The following is a 17,227-nucleotide window of genomic DNA, read 5'->3' as shown; positions in this document are numbered from 1 at the left end:
GTTTTTTTTTTCTTTCTCTTGCAGGTAAACAGTTTCAAACCATCTAGGTTGCATAGTTCTAACATTGTAAGCACCTTTACAGAATGTAACTTTTATTCTTTCATTAATTTTTTTGTTCTGTTTTTTTCTTCATTTTTCTTTTTTCCTTTTTTCTTCTTTTTTTTTTTTTTGTAAATGTAGTGCAGAAGATGAAGGTGTACACACCCTGCACACTATTGACCCTTGATCAATGTTAAGTATGTGTATTGTGTCTGTATGTATAGAGACATGTATATAAATACATAGCAATATATATACAAACACAAACACTATACACCGACTCAGTTGCTCTGTAAATGTGGGGGGAAAGCGCCAGTGACTGCAGTGATCATACACATGGCTTTTCATTGACCTTTTGGACTTTGTCCAAATTTCTGCAGGTTAGATGAGCTGCTACCATGGCTTGACCTGATGGGTAACTAAGGGAGGGAACAAAACTTCCTTCCCCTAGTAGTAACTAGTGTTTAGTATACTATGTAACAAGATAAGGAGCATACTGAAAGGAAGGGGAAATCCCCAATCCATACCACCATTTTGACCTATCTTGTTCAAGCCCATCTTCATGACATTTTCTTCCTTTTTTGTAGCTGAAGTCTTTCCTGATCTTCCATAAGTCTTTTTTTTTCTTCTTCTTTCTCTCCCTTTTCTTGCTCTCTTCTATTTTTGCTTATATTTCTGATGATTGTTTCACTCAAAAAATATTATACCGTGTCAGGTCTTTCCTCTTCTTGGGCTTTTGATACATTTTCTACTTAACAAGAAGGGTCTTGTGCACACTAGCATCTACGAACAGCCACACTCCTCCACAATCATATTCTGTATGTCTTTCTTAATGATGTTCTGGCCATCGTCATAGTAGAGCATGGACATAGGCCGGAGCTTGGTGGGCACACAGCATGATTTGAGGTTGGCAAAGGGGCTATGGCCCCGCATGCGGTAGTGGTTGATGACAGTGGAGTGGAAAGATAATGATGAGCCAGATGTGCCTGCTATATGGCTGGGACACTCTCCTTCGCAGTAGTTGGCATGATAACCTGTAGGAGCAATGATCCAGTCACTCCACCCTATGTCCTTGAAGCTGACAAAGAACTGCTTCTTGCAGCAGATGTTGACTTTGCCATCACACTCCAGGCCTCGTCTTCGCCGCCTGTGCTGGCGATCCTCTGAGTGCCGGGCAAGCATCATCAAGAAGGGCCGATGTGATTGCTCCTTCTCCTCTTCTCCTGTGAATTCTCCAGCTTCCTTTTCTTTCCCTTCCCCATCATCTTCCTTTTTCTTCTTCTTGCCCAGTAGCACCAGGTTGGCTCCAGTCTCTTGACAAAGGTCACAGGCAATCCGCACATCCAAAGAGTTCTTGCCTTGGTCCAGGAGTCTCTGGACACTGCTGGAGACAGGGAAGATGTGCCAAGTGCTCTTACGAGTGTCCACTGCCTTTTCTGAAATCAAAGTCTCACTCTTTTCACCTTTCAGCCCCCCATCCTCTGTATCTTCTGCTCCTTCAGAATTGCCTTTTGGCTGTCGCTGCTGTTGGAACAGGCGGATGGTGACTTTTGTCCTGCTCCGGTTGGCCTTGGAGACCTTCAGGAAGAGCCACACTTCAGCATGCTCCACCACCGATAATTCACTGCCTTCCTTGGAAATCTCAAAGTGCAACATTTTCTTGGCTGTGCCTGATTTGGTAAATGGAAATAGACAGGAAGAGCTTGTTAGTATGTCTGCTTGATTTTGTTAAAGAGACTTCTGTTACTTTTTCCACAGGCGTGAAGTGCCCTAGGTTTTCTATTTGGTTCTCTAATTTTTATGGATTTTCTGTTCTAACCATCCTTCACCCCCTCCTCAGTTTATATTTTGTGAAAATACACTTGCCTGTTTTCCAGCATATTTTAACCAGACCATTTTTCATAGCAACAATGTAAAGGATTAATGGATCTCATGGCAAATAAGCATCAGTGGCTGCCAAGGTTTGCTTCAGCTGTCTTTGTGATCACTGTGAGCTGAAAGGCAAAAATGCTTTATGATGGCAGTCCAATATGTACCATATGCAAAAAAATCTACACCTAATATCTGGTTAGGAAATAAGGTCCAGTGCTACCTGTTCTTTAGCAATACTTTGAAAATTATGTGGGGAAGAGGTTTACACTCTCCCTCCATAACAATACATCCTTCATTTGCATCTTAAAATGAGTTTGTAAATATCTATTGTTTCAAAAACAAACACATGCCTAAAATATGAACCTCCACTTTAAAAAGTTTTCAGATTTATATTGTAAAGAATTGAAGAATTGCAGCAGGCAGACTTTTCATCCTGTTAGCTGTAGATCCTGTTCCTAATTTAAGGCACTGTACTTGCTGTGATTATAGTAATGGTGAATACACTAAGAAATGAGCTAAAGAACTGTATAATTATGGGATGGTTCTCTGGCATAATTGTATCAACTTGCTAAGATGTCATTATGATGATTGTGATGGTGAGGAGGTGTTTCTCGGATACAGAGCTCATATCCCTGGCAGAAGTTGGAATGAATAATGAGGGCTGTTTAATGATTTGATCACTAGAGCATGAAGAAGTTAAGAGAGAATGAATTAGCTGGGGGATGGTGGTGATATAATTTTTTCAAGAGAGGTACTTTTCTATTTTCTTAACAAAAAAAAGCCCTAATGATGTCTTTTGTTCCTTCTCAGCATGGAGGCCAGGATGGACTGGGGTCAGAGATTTGCAATATATAGATATCTGGCCTTAGTGAGAAAGAAACTGTATTCATAATTATCAATTTGTCATTAATATTATTCTTGATCTACCCACAGTTGTTTACCAAATTTTCTGTGCAGCAATTCTTCTTGTCAGTGAACTGTAACTTTGCAGCCTAAGACCAGAAAATGGTGATTAAAACAGAAGTAGCAGGACACATAACAGGAAAAGTTGCCCTCTTTGTAGCAAGGGTCTTCTCCTCGCTTCCCACTGCAACTGAATTTACCACTATAGGCTCCCTGACCATTTCCCTATTCTCCCATTCTCAGGTGAGACAGGACTGGAGCAAAATCACAAGAGACATCTACCTCGTGCTCACTTGCAAATTGAAGAGTTGCTGATTTCTGAAGTTTGTAGGCAGGCCATGCTGCCCCTTGAGCTACCTGTTGCTTTTCTTCTCTGTGAAGTACTAGCACTGACACATTCAGCTTTCCCTCGTGGCATTCCCAGGTCAAAGAGAGAGACATTTCTGAATTATAGTGTCCAAAGGGCATAGTGTTTTGGTTTTGTTTTCCCACTAAGTGAGAGTGTGAAATTGTAGACTTTAACTGTCACTGAGATATGGAAACACATGGTTTGTGTTAACTGCTTCTCACAGACTGAGAGAAGCTGACGCCAGTCTTCAGAGTGAGTTACATTAATTTCCTCTTTTAAGGAAGTAGTTCATAAAAAAGATAGAACAAGCTGACCAGTACTGTGAGGCATGATGAAAGTACTCTTTTTCTATTATTTTTTAATTGATTCATTTAATAATGACTGAATGGCTAATGCTGGGTTCTTTTCCATTCTGGTAATCAAACTATATCAAAGCTGCCAGCTGTATTTGAACAGAGGTCAGGTGATAGACACCAATGTCACTCCTGACTCAGTTTCAGAGCATGAGGAGTCATACAGTGACATCCCTCCAGTCCAAAGGAAGTCCAAAAGGCTGGTTGCCTTGTACATAGGGTGTTACGGAGTTTTCTCTCAGATAATGGATACTTCTAAGGGCTGTGAGAACCAGCCAGACTCTGGCTTTATTCCCCCTGACTCTCCCTTCTAAAGCCAGCTTCTAACTTTAGGTTATCCCTTCCAGTCCTGATAAATCCTTTCTGAGGGGGAACTGGACTTAAAGGGAACCTGAAGGCAGGTGATGTGCCAAGGGTGGGTTGCTGGTTGCTGCCAACCAAGATTCTCCATTCAACCCATTCTGCTTGCTGCCTCTACCCAAGCAAACCTTGGTAAAATAAAATGTGGTTTAGATCAAGCTGCAGAAGACCTTCTTCCCAGCTGCTCTCTTTCCCCAGAGCTCACAGACTTCTGTCTGGAATAAGCATGGATTGCTGGGAATTGCCATACTTATTTTGCATTCTTGAGAAACCAAGCTGGGCATAGACAGCAGTTCTGGCTTTACCAGGGGTCCTCTGCATGGCAGATCAACTGTGCTGGGTGCATGAGAAGCTCATCTGTGTTGGAAATGGACAAAAAACCTGGTCTGGTCATTCTCCTACCTGGAGAAAGCAGGTAGGGTGTGCAGACCTGGCTCAACAGTGGAAAAAGCTGTATGACCTATCTAATCTAAAAATCCAGGCAGCCCTGAATTACAGAATAACCTAGCACTGTTAAGTGCTAGCGCATGGTATTTCACATTCTGCTATTTCCATCCTAGTGGGAGTTGAAAATAGTTACAAAGTGACGTATCTGCAACAGCAAATATTCACATTACCTTTTGCACTGGCCAGATGCAAGCAGTGATGCAAGCAGTCTTTTTGACAAATATTACATGAAAGGAACAGGACCTCAAAAACCCTCTTAAATAGCTTTTCAAATGCTCCTCCATGTGTGAAAGTAGAATTCTTCCTCATTACTAAAAATATTTGAACGGTATGGTGAAAGTACATGAGTACTACTTTCTTTTTCTTTACTTAAGGGAAGTGAGTTTGAACAAGGTAGCCTAAGACATGTCCTTCTGCAGGGATAACAGGCTCCTTGTAGGTTGTTAGCTACAATAACAGCCTCTCTGGATGTCGTTAGCTACATTTTCAGAAACAAATGGTGGGTTAAGAGTCTAAAGGAAAAGATGCAGGGAGCTTATCTGAACCTAATATTTCTGAATGAAACAAAATCCTGAAACCTGCATAGCTAATAAAAGGTTTTATAGCAATTAAAAAACACTTTCCCTTTCATAGGTCTTTTTAGAAGGAGACTGGGAATAGTGCAAGGTTGAGGATAAAAAGCATGCTTTCACATTAGGAAAAAACGAAGCTTTTCTGAATTCTCTCCACATTCACAACTAGTTTGTTACGATCACACAGCACAAGTGGTATGAATCCTGCAGTTTTTAAGAGGTCACTGTTCTCAGACAAGCTCATTTTGAAATCAGAGTTTGGCCTGTTCTAAAACCAAATTGAGACCCTAGGATCTGACTTATTATGGTTACACATTCACTTTATAACAAGATCTCTGTTTCCAAAAGGTTCAGTGCTACAATAAAATAAATTCTTCAAGGGTTCTGAGACAAAAAATAAAAATAAAAATAAAAATCTATAGTTAAATTTCTCCAGATATTTCTTAGGGATTTAGCAGTCTTTCTTTATAGGTCTGAATTAACGGTCAGGATTAAAGCTTCAGTTCATCAAACTGAAGGTAAAAGGGAGACTTCTGAAATTTGGGGATGGTATCACTTCCATAATTACATTTGGTTTACCCTTTTTTCCTGCTGTTACATTTGCCATGGGTGATTTGCAAGGGTCTTTTTACATTTGTAATCATCCTGCTCCTCCTGCCTGACTGCTGAGGAAAGACCCACAGCCCAACAGTGATAATGCCTTCATCACTTCCACGCTCATATAAACAGCAGTGTCTACAGCCTGGATTGTTATCATAGCAGAAGGTGGCTGAAAAAGGAGACAAGGGATTACTTTGGGCTCCTTTTGATTGCTTTTCCTCATTTCCCTTTCCCAAAACATTGGAGAGGCCACCTCTCTGCTTTACTGCTGAGCAAAGTCCCTTCCAGAAGGAGGGCTGTGATGCCAAAGGAGCAGTCTAGCAGGGCAAGTGACACCAGCAAATGATGTGAGAAGTGGTTAAAAATACAAGCTCTAAGTAGTGCATATATGGTAAAAGGTTTAATGGAAGGAGTTACTGAATGGAAAGAAAGTGTAGCAGTATATATAGCATGGGAGTTTTCTCATATCTGTTTTTCTCTTCAGCAGTGCTCATGCACGTTTTTAGGAGAGAAACCTGAACATGCAAGCAGAGGGGAGCCTGCACAGGTACCCTCCTCTCCGCCTCTGGAAGGGCTGGCCAGGGCTCGCACTCTGCAGCCAGCACCTGCTCCCGAGCAGCACGTGGGTGATGGGCATGGCACAGTAGCCCGTGGAGAGACTGGCAGAGCCCTTGAGGGCCCAGGCCCAGGGGGACTGGAGGGGCAGCCCTGCATCAGGTAGCTGATGCTGTGCTCCAGCAGGAATCTGCAGGTCCAGGGTGCTCTTCCTCTGAGGCTAAGGATCCTTCCCTCTGTATGGCTGGCTTTAACTATGCCACTGAAGTTCTGTTATTTGCAATTTGCAGCAGGATTCAAGATCAAGCCCTGCTATTTCAAGCTGTACACAGATACTAGGTGGGGTCGAAGCTATACAATTGAGAGTATCTTCTTTTGAGTAAAATGCAAAAATATTTAATTTTTTTTACCTTTATGCTCTTAAATTATTAAGGCTTTTTCTTTCATAATGAAAGCCATTATTCTTTGTAACATTATAATGTGGCTTATTCTTAATTTCTCTTAATACACAGAATTTATTTTCCTTTGAAAAATGCTCAGTGTGTAAGAAGGTGCTGTCGCTTTAAATATCTATGTTTCAGCGGTGCTTAATTTTGAAACGTTTTTACATTATACTGTAAGTGAACTGTTTTTCCATACAAAGCAAGCTTTTTTTTCCTTTTTTAGTTGCTAACTTTACTACTGCCTATGTTTAGATTTGGGGGAATTTGTACTGCGTGCCAATCTGTAATTACATTCAAAAGCATCCTTCCCTTCACTTCTCATTTCCGTTCCCCAGGAGACAGAAAAAAAATAGGTTACTAGAAAGGTTCCTCTAAAGAGAGTGAAGAGAAGAGCATGGTTATTGAGAGATAATTGCTCAAAATGTTTACTAATGAGTGACCACTGGAGTTAGATGAATTCTTTGCAGTGTAGAATTTATTCAGAGAATTTAGTGTTATCGTCTGGTAATTATCCCCTAGGCAGATTGATGATTACAAATCTCCTATTGCCACAGTTAGACAGTGGCCATTTCTGTAAATGCATTTCAGCCTATGGATCACTGGCAAACAATTTATTCTGATTATTCATTATCCAGCATATGTGACCACTCATCCAGGTCACATACTTTCATTCCTGCTCCCTTACTCTTGCCTCTTACAGTGAGAGGGGAAATTATGGCACAATTAATACCTTATCTTCATGCTTACTTACCATTAGCTGTCAGAAAAGGAAGATTTTGTTGTAAGAGAAAAAATAAATCAAAAAAGAAAATCAGGAAAAAAGAACTATTCCCTGAGTGCTTGTGGGGAAAAAAAAAAAAAGCAGCAGCAGCGACTTTATTTAAATACCTTTTCTTGAAATGTTAACCCAAAGAGACACTGACAAGGTCATTCAGAATGTGAAATAATTCAGTTCTGGTGAACCTTGACTCTCCTCTGCTATTTTGTTAGGAAGCACTTTACATCCACAGCTTTGAGTTCTTTCCAAATTGAAAGCCCTTCCCCCACATGGCTTCAAATATTTAGAAACAAAAAAGGTGTTTGTTTGGTTGAAGTTTGTTTTTTTTCTTTTATTTGATTTCTTCGTTTACGTCTAAAATAGCTCAAGCAAAGTTTAGGAACATTTGCACCAGTAAAATATTCCAAGGTAAAAACAGTCCCAAGGCTTCATCTTTTTTCTTTTTTCTTTCTTTTTTTTTTTTTTTGAGAGAGCAATTTTTTTTGTTCATACTTGTAATAATTTGCTGTAAATTCTAAAATTAAGTGGATCAGAGGCTGCCTGTTTGTTTTCATTAAAATATTTAATTTCTGAGCACTAAGGCCCAAATCCCAGGCCCACTGAAATGAATAATAGAATTTCCAGTTGCTTCCAGTAAACTAAGCTTCAATCCTATATTAACGTTGCAAAGCTCTGTTGCATTAAATGAGATTGCCTTCTCATATCTCTATATATAGATATAGATATAAGAATTCCTGAGCATGAATCACTTACATGTATGCAAGGCAGATATATCCTGCACAGAGGAAACACATGCATACACATCCTTGTCTGCAGGAATGCTATGGGTGCAGGCAGAGGTATAGGAGCATGTTTGCCCTGGGATACCTGCATGTAAGGACATAAGTGTGCTCATACACACACACAGGCAAATACATATTCAGATACTCCCTACTAGCACACAAAACTGTGGGCCTGGCTACACAGAGATGGACACATACAGTACTTTCTTTTTCTCAGGTATGTTTTTCTAAACTGGTTCCCACCTTCCTAGATTCATCTGTGCTTTCTCAGGTTGTTCTTTAAACCAACCATCCACTCTTAATTCTCACATTTTTGATACAGAGAAACAGATCAATACAGAATGGCTTTCCTCTTCTGGAAGCAGTTTGCCTTCATTTGCTAAACCTGAAATCTTTGATTTGGTATGCCAGGAGGGAGGGGGGCAGGAGGGAACTAAAAACAACAAGGGAAAATAGGCTTGTTTTCTAAAAGCTGAGGAGACTGCATTAAAAAATGATGCGAGAAAATCATCTCATAGGATGATTCATGGTCACATTTCTCAGTATCTTGTAAAAAATAATATTTATAATTTCTGATCTGTCTAGATTTCCAGCACTTCTAGCATCCATCTTTTACTCCTCTACCTATTTCCTTCCTGCATTATTTTCCTTGCAGTTTTTCACTCCAGTGAATCCTTGCCTTTTAAATAAACTAGAAGAGAGAAACGATCCCCACTCAGAGCAGCTACAGATAAGCATAAAGATCTCTGGGATTCAGAATCCAATTAGGTAAAATAAGTGTGCGGGAATGTTGCCTCGTGTGGAGCAAAAAGCCTTTGGAGTGTGCCCTCTCGTGGCCGTTCTTTATTCAGCATGAATACTTAAATACAGTTCTTTTCAAATGAAAATTGTCGAAATTATTCAAAATACATAGGCGACACATCCTTTGGGTTTTTTTCCATCCTGAACTGCCAGCTTGGTTGTATAGGGTAGGTGAATACATGTATCCCTCTGCACATGAAGGTAGGCATCACATGATCAAGTCAGTTCACCTGGAATTCTGTCTGAAGTGGTACAAAACAGTGGAAGTGGTCTAAATAGCTGGTAGACTCGTCTTTTTTCCCCCTGGAATCTCTCCTGAACATAAATCTTTAGCTTTCTGTATTTCCATCTGATAATTCCTGTCACCTTCTCGGGGGCTGATGTTAGCAACCCATTTCATTGGTAGTTTAGTTGCCAGGATCAAATTCAGTTGGCAGAGTCCCAGAACTGCCTAATAAGCTGTCTGCTTAAAATAATGAACGAGTTAGTAGCCAAACACATTTATAAGTATTGAGTATCTCTGTTGTTGAACCTGTTGGATTCGCTTGTCACAAAATTTTATGACCCCTCTCCTCAAAAAACTATTCTTAAGACTTTGAAGTAACACACAGAACTCTGGCACAGCTTCCCTTACAGCAGAACTAATCGACGTTAGTAATCTCAGTTTGATATGCAGGTAGAAAGTAATTTTCATGTTTTACTTGTAAGAGTGCCAAAGGACAGTAGGGTGCATTTGTAACTTTTGCCCAATACTCACAGTCATTAGTTTTGCAGAGATCTGTCTGGATTTGTTAGCTGTAAAAAGTACCTGCCAACTATTTTGCTGATTTCCTGGACATAACTACACCTGTTCTTCAGACAAGTTTACTACATTTATTTGCCCTATAATTGTCTGAAGTCTGCTCTTGTTTGCATTTTGGTTTATTTTAGAAAAAAGCAGTCTCAAAACAGAGCTGCATACACAGGGTGCCACTTGCTCATTCACCCCACTTCTTTGCATGTTTGAGAATATGGCTGATGAAAGATGGAAATACTACATTTTCATAAAGGCACGTAGTTAATGTGGCATCTGAAAGACATTTCCCTAAAGGCTTTGTTTATGTCAAGCCATACACAAAGAAACAAGAAGCCTAAAGTCTTATTTTGCTTTTTGTAGACATTTTTTTGGCACAATATGAGATGTTTTCATTCATTTTCATTGATTTCTTATTGCCCTCTATTGAGGCAGAGTGAGTTTGATGTTAAAAGCAGGAAACACATTAACCTGGCTGTGAGCGGAACATGTTTGTTCTCCTGCTTGGTGTTTAAATTTCTTCATGCTATTCCCACTTCCCACAGTACGAAAAGTGGTGGCTGTGGCTATATTCAATTCCTGTCTTTTTAACTCATACTTCCTATATGACATGTAACTTGCCTTTGTTTTTTGCCTCCCTTTCCTTTACAGTAAAAAGATACTGGTTCAATATTTGATAGGAATAACTTCCAGTGCACAAGAGGACAGGATCTCAAGAAGGGCTTACTTAAGTTGCTGCAGCACTGGCACCTGTAAAATGTGGTAGATCCTCTGATATTAGCAATTTACCAGATGAATGGCTGTAGATGAATATGCTTTAGTAATCTGAAGTTACTCCACAGAGTGGATTTATCATTTCCATTATAAGCCCAAACCAGAGCTCAGTTTTTAGGTTGCTCATAGTCCCTCCCTTGTCCCAAATCAAAGAGGTATGGAAAGGCAGCAGGTATGGAAAAAATGGACAGAGCAGCCCTCCTGCCTAGGCTTCCAGGATCATCTTGGTATGAAGGAATAGAACTGCGGCAGGGAGGAGAAGGCATGAGAACACAGTGGATGTCCCTGTCCTGCAGCTCCACAGCGTTAAGTCCTCTTCAAGTAATTTGTCAGCAGCAGTAGGACAACGCTATGTAAATCAAGCAGAGTGACAGTGTTGGTGGCTGGTGGCGGGGATCGGTGGCAGGATGATTGGCCAGTGTGTGGGCAATGGCATGGTTTCTGCTGCTCACGTGACTGCCAGAGCCAATGGCTTCGGGAGCCGCCGTTGGAGGGTATTGTACAGAGTAGGCATATATCAAATTCCAAATTCCTTTGTGTCAGAGCTCAGGAGAGACAATAATGTGTTTACAAATGATTGCGACGCACACAGTGAAGAGAAACCACTGTTCATGCCATATGTGTTCCACTGTGCTCAGAGCGAGCTGCTGAAAACCAGGTGGGGAATCTGACTCGTAGACAGCTTAGAGGTTTCCTTGCTTTTATAAATTCATTTCTAAACTAATGTTGAGCTACCCCTGCTTCTAATGACTTCTGGCACTGACACCTACTCTCTGCTTTCTGAAGTGGAGGGGATGGAAAAACTGAAAAGCCTGAGCTCTCATGCTGAAAGAACTGATAATATGTATATTGACAAGGACTCCAAAGGCAAGGGCTCCTTGTACAGTTGGAAATCAGACAGCCAGCAGGAATGTCTGCACTTAAAAGCATGCACACTTCTTATGCATGGCTTCCCTGCAATCAGAACATCTGAGTCAACAGGTTTTCAGGACTGGAAACTCTGAGTGTTGTCTTAATTGTTTATACTGCTGCAGCAAACTTTTAAACAAAAATGCTTGGAGTTCCTTTGCATACTTTGCCTACCATATGCTGTACCAAACAAAACAATGACATTCTTTTAAAACCGTCTTGGCAACAGGAAAAATGCTTTGGCTAGACAGCATCATAAAAAGTTGCTGTTAGTTAGATGATAGACTTATTGCAAGTAACTGCTATTGATGCATGCATTAGCATAGCCACATACACTAACAGATTTATGTGCAGATACACATACATTGAATTAAAATGGGTTCTGGTCCTATTCATGTAGGAACAAGACAACAAAGTACAACTTTAAAGCTGTTTCCTATGGGCAATTTATGTGAGACTTAAGACTTTACTTACTAAACACATATATTCTGAGCTCTTACTGCCTAAGAGTTAGGGGAAAAAGAACTGTGAAAGAGTTCAAAATACACCCTACCAAGGTTACATTTTTGGCAGGAGTGTTTTAGGAGCAGAATCTTTTTTCCAGTATGCAGAAGTCTGCATTACAAATTGGATCAGCTACAGCAACTTGTCCAGTTCTATTGAAGTCATCTGACAGTCCCTGAAACTCTTTATTGCCGAAGATGCTGTGTTAAATTAAAGAAAAAAAAAGACAAAAAAAAAGGAGGGCAAAAACCCACAAAAAAGCCATCTCACTTCTAAAACTTTAAGCTGCTTCATCTGATTTTGTAACTTCCACTATAATTTTTACATGAAAGGGCTGTCTCTGAAGTAGTTTGCAGTTCACTTTCTGTCTTCATAAACTCCCCAAAAGGCTACAGCCTTTTTTATTTTACCATCAAATCTGCAATCCAGCCCTTTACTGCAAGTACTCTGTATTTACAGGCAGAGTTTGGAGGACCCTGCTGCAGCCTGACTTTATGTTCAAGATTGCTTAGAGAGCTTCCTCCCTATGTGACTGACTGTGCTTAGCAAGTGTAATCTGTAGCCAAGACTAAGTCAGAAAAATCAAATTCCTTCAGAGTCCTACCCCCCCATCCCATTCCTCCTTCTCCCTTCCCCCCAGTCTCATCCTACAACCTTGTAGAAAACATTATTGCTGAGGAGGAGAAAATAAGTTAATTGCAGTTTTGGCAGAAAGGATATTTTTCAGTTTGGGGACAAAGGATATTTTACAGTTTGTTTTTTTTCAAGCACTCACCTGATTCTGCAAAAGTGATGATTTCTGAGGTTTGCTCCACAACTTCATTCATTTCGGCTCTTCTTCCAACATCATCCTCTATTTCCACATAACCATCCTCTCCCACCTTTCCCACGTGGAGTTTTTTGATGGCATTTAAAAGTGCTGCCTTGGGCACTGGCTGGGTGATATTAGGTCTGTCCCTCAAGTGCAACATGTTCAGTATGTGCTTCTTTACTGCTTCCACCATCTCAGGCTGTGAGCTGGGCACATCCTTTGAGAGCGTGGCAAGGGCACATGATGGACAGTCAGTGACTGAACTGTGCCCCTCGGATCCTGGGGTTGGGGAACTCCTCACTATAATCCAGCAAAGCACCAACAGAAATCCTCTCTTCCAAAGCAAAGGCATCCTGGCAGCAAAAGTTGTTGTGATTCCCTTTTTAAAAGGCCCTGCTTTTCCTCCCCCTTCACGAACAGTTTTTTTGGGGGCTGGTTTAGTTTGCTTGTTTGTTTGTTTGTTTTTCCTTCTCTTCAGCAAATTCTCTGGAACAAGAACCAAAAGTTTTCTGTGAAGTTTTGTTTGCAGGTTCCCTCTCTGAATGCAATAAGTGCTGTAGATGTTTGTGGCTGTCAGGGAGAAGAGTTCTGACTCTGTCTCAGAGTAGGAGAGAGACACGGAGAGAGGGAGAGAGAGAGAGAGGACGGATTGGCCTAAAGTGAGTGAGTGAATGAGAGAGGGAGGGAGTTTTGTCTGTGAGTAAAGGCTATGATTAGGAAGGGGGAGGAACAGGCAGGCTGGCTTCCTTATGCTCATTGCTCCCCTAACACACACCTCTCTTCAAATATCACTACTTGTGGTTCCTTCCCTCCCCCCTTTCTAAAAGATCTTCTCATTCCTGTAAATTTACTCTCTTTTTTTTTCCTTTTTTTTAACTCTCTGTTTGACCCCTCCCCCCCCCAGCTGTCATTCCCCCCCTTTTTTTTTCCTTTCTTTTTGTTTTGTTTTGTTTGTTTTATTCCTTCAACAGTATCACCAGCTTAACTAAACAGAGGAAACATGAATGAATGAAAAGAGTGAAATCTTTAACGAGCACCTTGCTCTTGGTCCTGCCTGGTATTGTTAGGGATAGCAGGAGACGTTAAATAGCTTGTGAATGAGATGGGAATGAGGGCAGAGGCTCTGAATATTTTGAACAGAGCCCCTGCCTGTTCAAAATATTATTCTGCCTGGAGTAGAAGCAAAAAAATCTTTTCTGCTCACTTCTAAATGCTGTGGGTTATCAACACTGGCAAAAGATCTGACAGGCACAAAATAGCACTGTTGTTTGGAGGGCTCTATAATCCATGATACACTGCTCAGCTGCAATATGCAGTCAGGCACTGAAAGCCTAAGCAGGAGTTGGTACATACATGTGACATGCCATGGTAGTGCCATATAATAGCCCTACTTCTATGCTAGTCTGTGCCTGGGAGTTCTTGGGTAGATAAATTAGGTTTGGGGTTAATCAAGCAATGCCTGAAAAATGCTTTGAATGTGAAGTGTTACATGTCATCTGGCCAAATCATACTTGCTTCTGACTCAGGCAAAGCCCTCATCGATGCCAATAATAATTCTGTCTGAGTGAAGGCTGAGTAAGATCTTCTACATTTGGCCCATTGTTATTAGAAGGCACTTATTACTTCATTCATTTAAATCACAGAGAGCAATCATAATATTAGAATAGGACATTGGAAATTAAATGAAATCTAAAGCACAAGAAGTTTCAACCAATGTTGGTAGCCCCTTGTCAGTTTATGCCAGGGAGGGCTTTGCTGTGCAGTGAGAAGGCATTCCCTGTGCCACTGCCATGGCTTCAAGTTGCCTTTACATTCTGTATCCTCTCCGTTCTGTTCCTTATCCAGCAAAGTTAAAGTTTGCAAGCTCGCTTACATTTGATTATGAAAAACTGACAGCTATAACTGTATAAATTTTGAGATTCTTCCCTTTCAGGCATTATGTTGTACCAATTTTCTTAGAGCAGCTTCTTTTTTAGTGTTTACCCTCTTTCTCTTCATTCCTTTCATTCTCTCTCTACCACACCTTTGTCTTCTCAGATGGGCTTACCTCCTACCCAGCAAATATTCCACTTGCAGTATATTACTGTCAACCACTGCATTTCACAGTGGAAAGGAGTAATTTATAAATATAAGCATTGAAAGGTCTCTAATTTCCATGAGATGACTACAGGCACATGGGTTAAGAGACAGGCAAGGAATTATAAGTAGAGTAAATGAAACATACAGAAGTAATCGAACAATCAGCCAAAGTCTTACAAATGTTATATATTGCTAGTCCTTTTCAATTAAGATCTTTTATAAGTCTTTTACTGTTATAAGGCATCCACAGTACCCCCTCATCTGTGTTTTACTGACTTCAGTTACTATACTGTTATATACTGTTACACTTACAGGTCTGTCAGCATTATAAACCCTGCAGCCATTCTTATAAACACATCTTTGTAACACAAACCTCACTATAACACATTGAATTTTCTTGGATCTTGTGAACAGCCCAAAGTCTGTTGTAATTATACGAAGTCTGAAAGTCAGCTTGAAATAGAACTAAAAGTTTAATTGGATGAAAAAATAATTTCAGATGAAAATATGCATTCATGATTAGATGTACTAACAGATGACATAATTAAAGGAGTTATATATAGTTCTAATATAGCACCTATCCTAACAGTGTCTGATGAAAAGTAAGGGAGCGGCATAAATCAAAATAAAATGCAGATAAGTATGTCTGGCTTCTTGCTGTGGGGTATATGTTGCTTGCCATATACTACAGGTACAGTTATCGCATACAATCTCCATTACATACAGGTATAGCATATTTTGCTTGCATGCCATGATGATGACAGATTTAATGTTAAAGCACAACTTTCTAAAAACCACTCTTCTCTAAAAGAGAGCTTCCAATACCGCTGATACATGGTTTATTTGTACTTACATGTATATACATGTATGTACAAAAATGCATAAGAAATGTGTTTGAATGCATACAGAAATGGTGGCTCAGATTCTTTCTACAAATTACCTGAGCTGCAAAGTTCTGCATATGCATTCATTCAATGTAACTCTAACAGTATGCAACAGCATGCACAGGAATTAAAAGTTTCAGTTTGAAAGGAAAAAAAGCTGATTGAAAGTTTTACCTCTCTAGTCCTGACTCTCAGAAGGAGACTGCTGTATTGTGCTTTAAGAACTGCTGAAGGTCCTCTTTGTGGTACTTATAATGCGAAGCTTTATACTGTACTTCTCGTGTGTACACATCACATGTAACGTCTGTCAAAAGTGGGCCGGATCACTGTGCTGGATTGGTTAATCCTGTTACATCAGCAATTGACTGTTTTTCCTGTATGAGACATACTTCTTGTAATTAATTATCTAATGGAAACTCCTAATTCTCTAGCATGACAAAATATCGTGGATCAACTTGTGGTGATTTCTGTATCCATTTAAAGACTAGAACTTAAAATCAGACAAAGCAAACATTATGAGTCAGGAAGATACACTCCAACTTGTTGTATTGCATAGCTAGATATAGATATTATTAGATGTAGATAACACTGTTCTAGTCAAATACAGTATTTGCCAGATACTTAATTACTACTTTGCAAATTGTTTTCTTCTTCTTACATACTTAAGGATATACCAGATAATCTTTCTGCAAATTTGGATTTTTTTCAAATTCAGGAAAATGCATTTGAGTAAGCATCCTTTGGCTTTGGATGATTTTTTTAAAAAAATTCAATCTCTGAATAAATGTGTCCTTCTGTTTAAATTAGGGATCCCTTTAAAGCTCTTTAAAAAATGAATCATATTGCTCCTGTCCAATTCTCCTGGCTCCTTGACGTGCAGATTGCATCACACTATTAAAAACTGTTTAGACATCTAAAAATAAATTACAATGAACGACAGTTCACATTTTTTGCAAGTGTGGTATTAACACTTGTGGAATAAAATAAAAGGCAATTTTCATTTCAATTTACATTAATGAAAATCAGAAATAACTATGCCAATTAGGCAGTACAGAAGTAATACACAGAAGGTCAAAAGTAAATCCAAAAGCCATCTCCTTTCTTAAACACATATAATAACTGGCTTTATGTGGTACCATTTATGACAAATGGCATGATCATGCAGTCTTTACTCATTCATAACACCCACTGATTACCAGAAAATCCCCATCCCTCAGATTTTTTTTTTGGCCTGAATTGTACTTATAATTATATTTTTATGTCCTGTTGGTAATGTAACTTTAATCTGTCTTGGAATATGGCTGATCTGGATCAAAGAAAGATTTCAAGCTTTCAATTTACAGTGATACGAGGGCGTCCTTATATGAGTGTTGATCCCAACTGGTATGTGCGCTGTATTCACACAACAGCTTTGGTCGAATGAGAAAAAAAATCAGAAGTTAATGGGAAACATATGACCAGATAGGTTGCTTTGTTTCCCATTTTTAATACGCATATAATAAGTGAAACAGGTTGCAATAGCTTTTCTGCAATCTGAGTTTGGTGGTTCCAGTTGTTACAAAGAACAGCACTTCTTTTTTATTTTTTTTTTAATTTATCTTTTCTTTTTCTCTTTTTTT

The 17,227-nt window shown here is 39.7% G+C and overlaps 1 protein-coding gene across 1 annotated transcript; it reads right to left on the bottom strand.

The window, feature by feature from the left end:
- Window positions 1-226: 226 nt before the first annotated feature.
- Window positions 227-13,402, bottom strand: INHBA (inhibin subunit beta A). Its single transcript, XM_054274011.1, has 2 exons — window positions 12,610-13,402; window positions 227-1,709 (listed from the first exon to the last, which is right to left on the bottom strand). The coding sequence occupies exons 1-2, from the start codon at window positions 13,400-13,402 to the stop codon at window positions 823-825; spliced, it is 1,680 nt and encodes a 559-aa protein (XP_054129986.1). The 3' UTR covers window positions 227-822.
- Window positions 13,403-17,227: the final 3,825 nt, after the last annotated feature.

The sequence above is a fragment of the Melozone crissalis genome, unplaced genomic scaffold (assembly GCF_028551555.1).
Source record: "Melozone crissalis strain CALT ecotype California unplaced genomic scaffold, PUWL_Pcris_2 ptg000016l_1, whole genome shotgun sequence".
Taxonomy (NCBI): domain Eukaryota; kingdom Metazoa; phylum Chordata; class Aves; order Passeriformes; family Passerellidae; genus Melozone; species Melozone crissalis.
The sequence above is the reverse complement of the archived record's forward strand: the minus strand, read 5'-3'. Positions and strand labels throughout refer to the sequence as shown.

What these genes read in the sequence shown, in the direction of transcription:
- INHBA (XM_054274011.1), bottom strand. Translation starts at nt 13,402, where the DNA reads ATGAGCATAAGGAAGCCAGCCTGCCTGTTCCTCCCCCTTCCTAATCAT. An exon ending in CATCACTTTTGCAGAATCAG is followed by an intron (nt 1,710 to 12,609) that starts GTGAGTGCTTGA and finishes TTACCAAATCAG; the next exon opens with GCACAGCCAAGAAAATGTTG.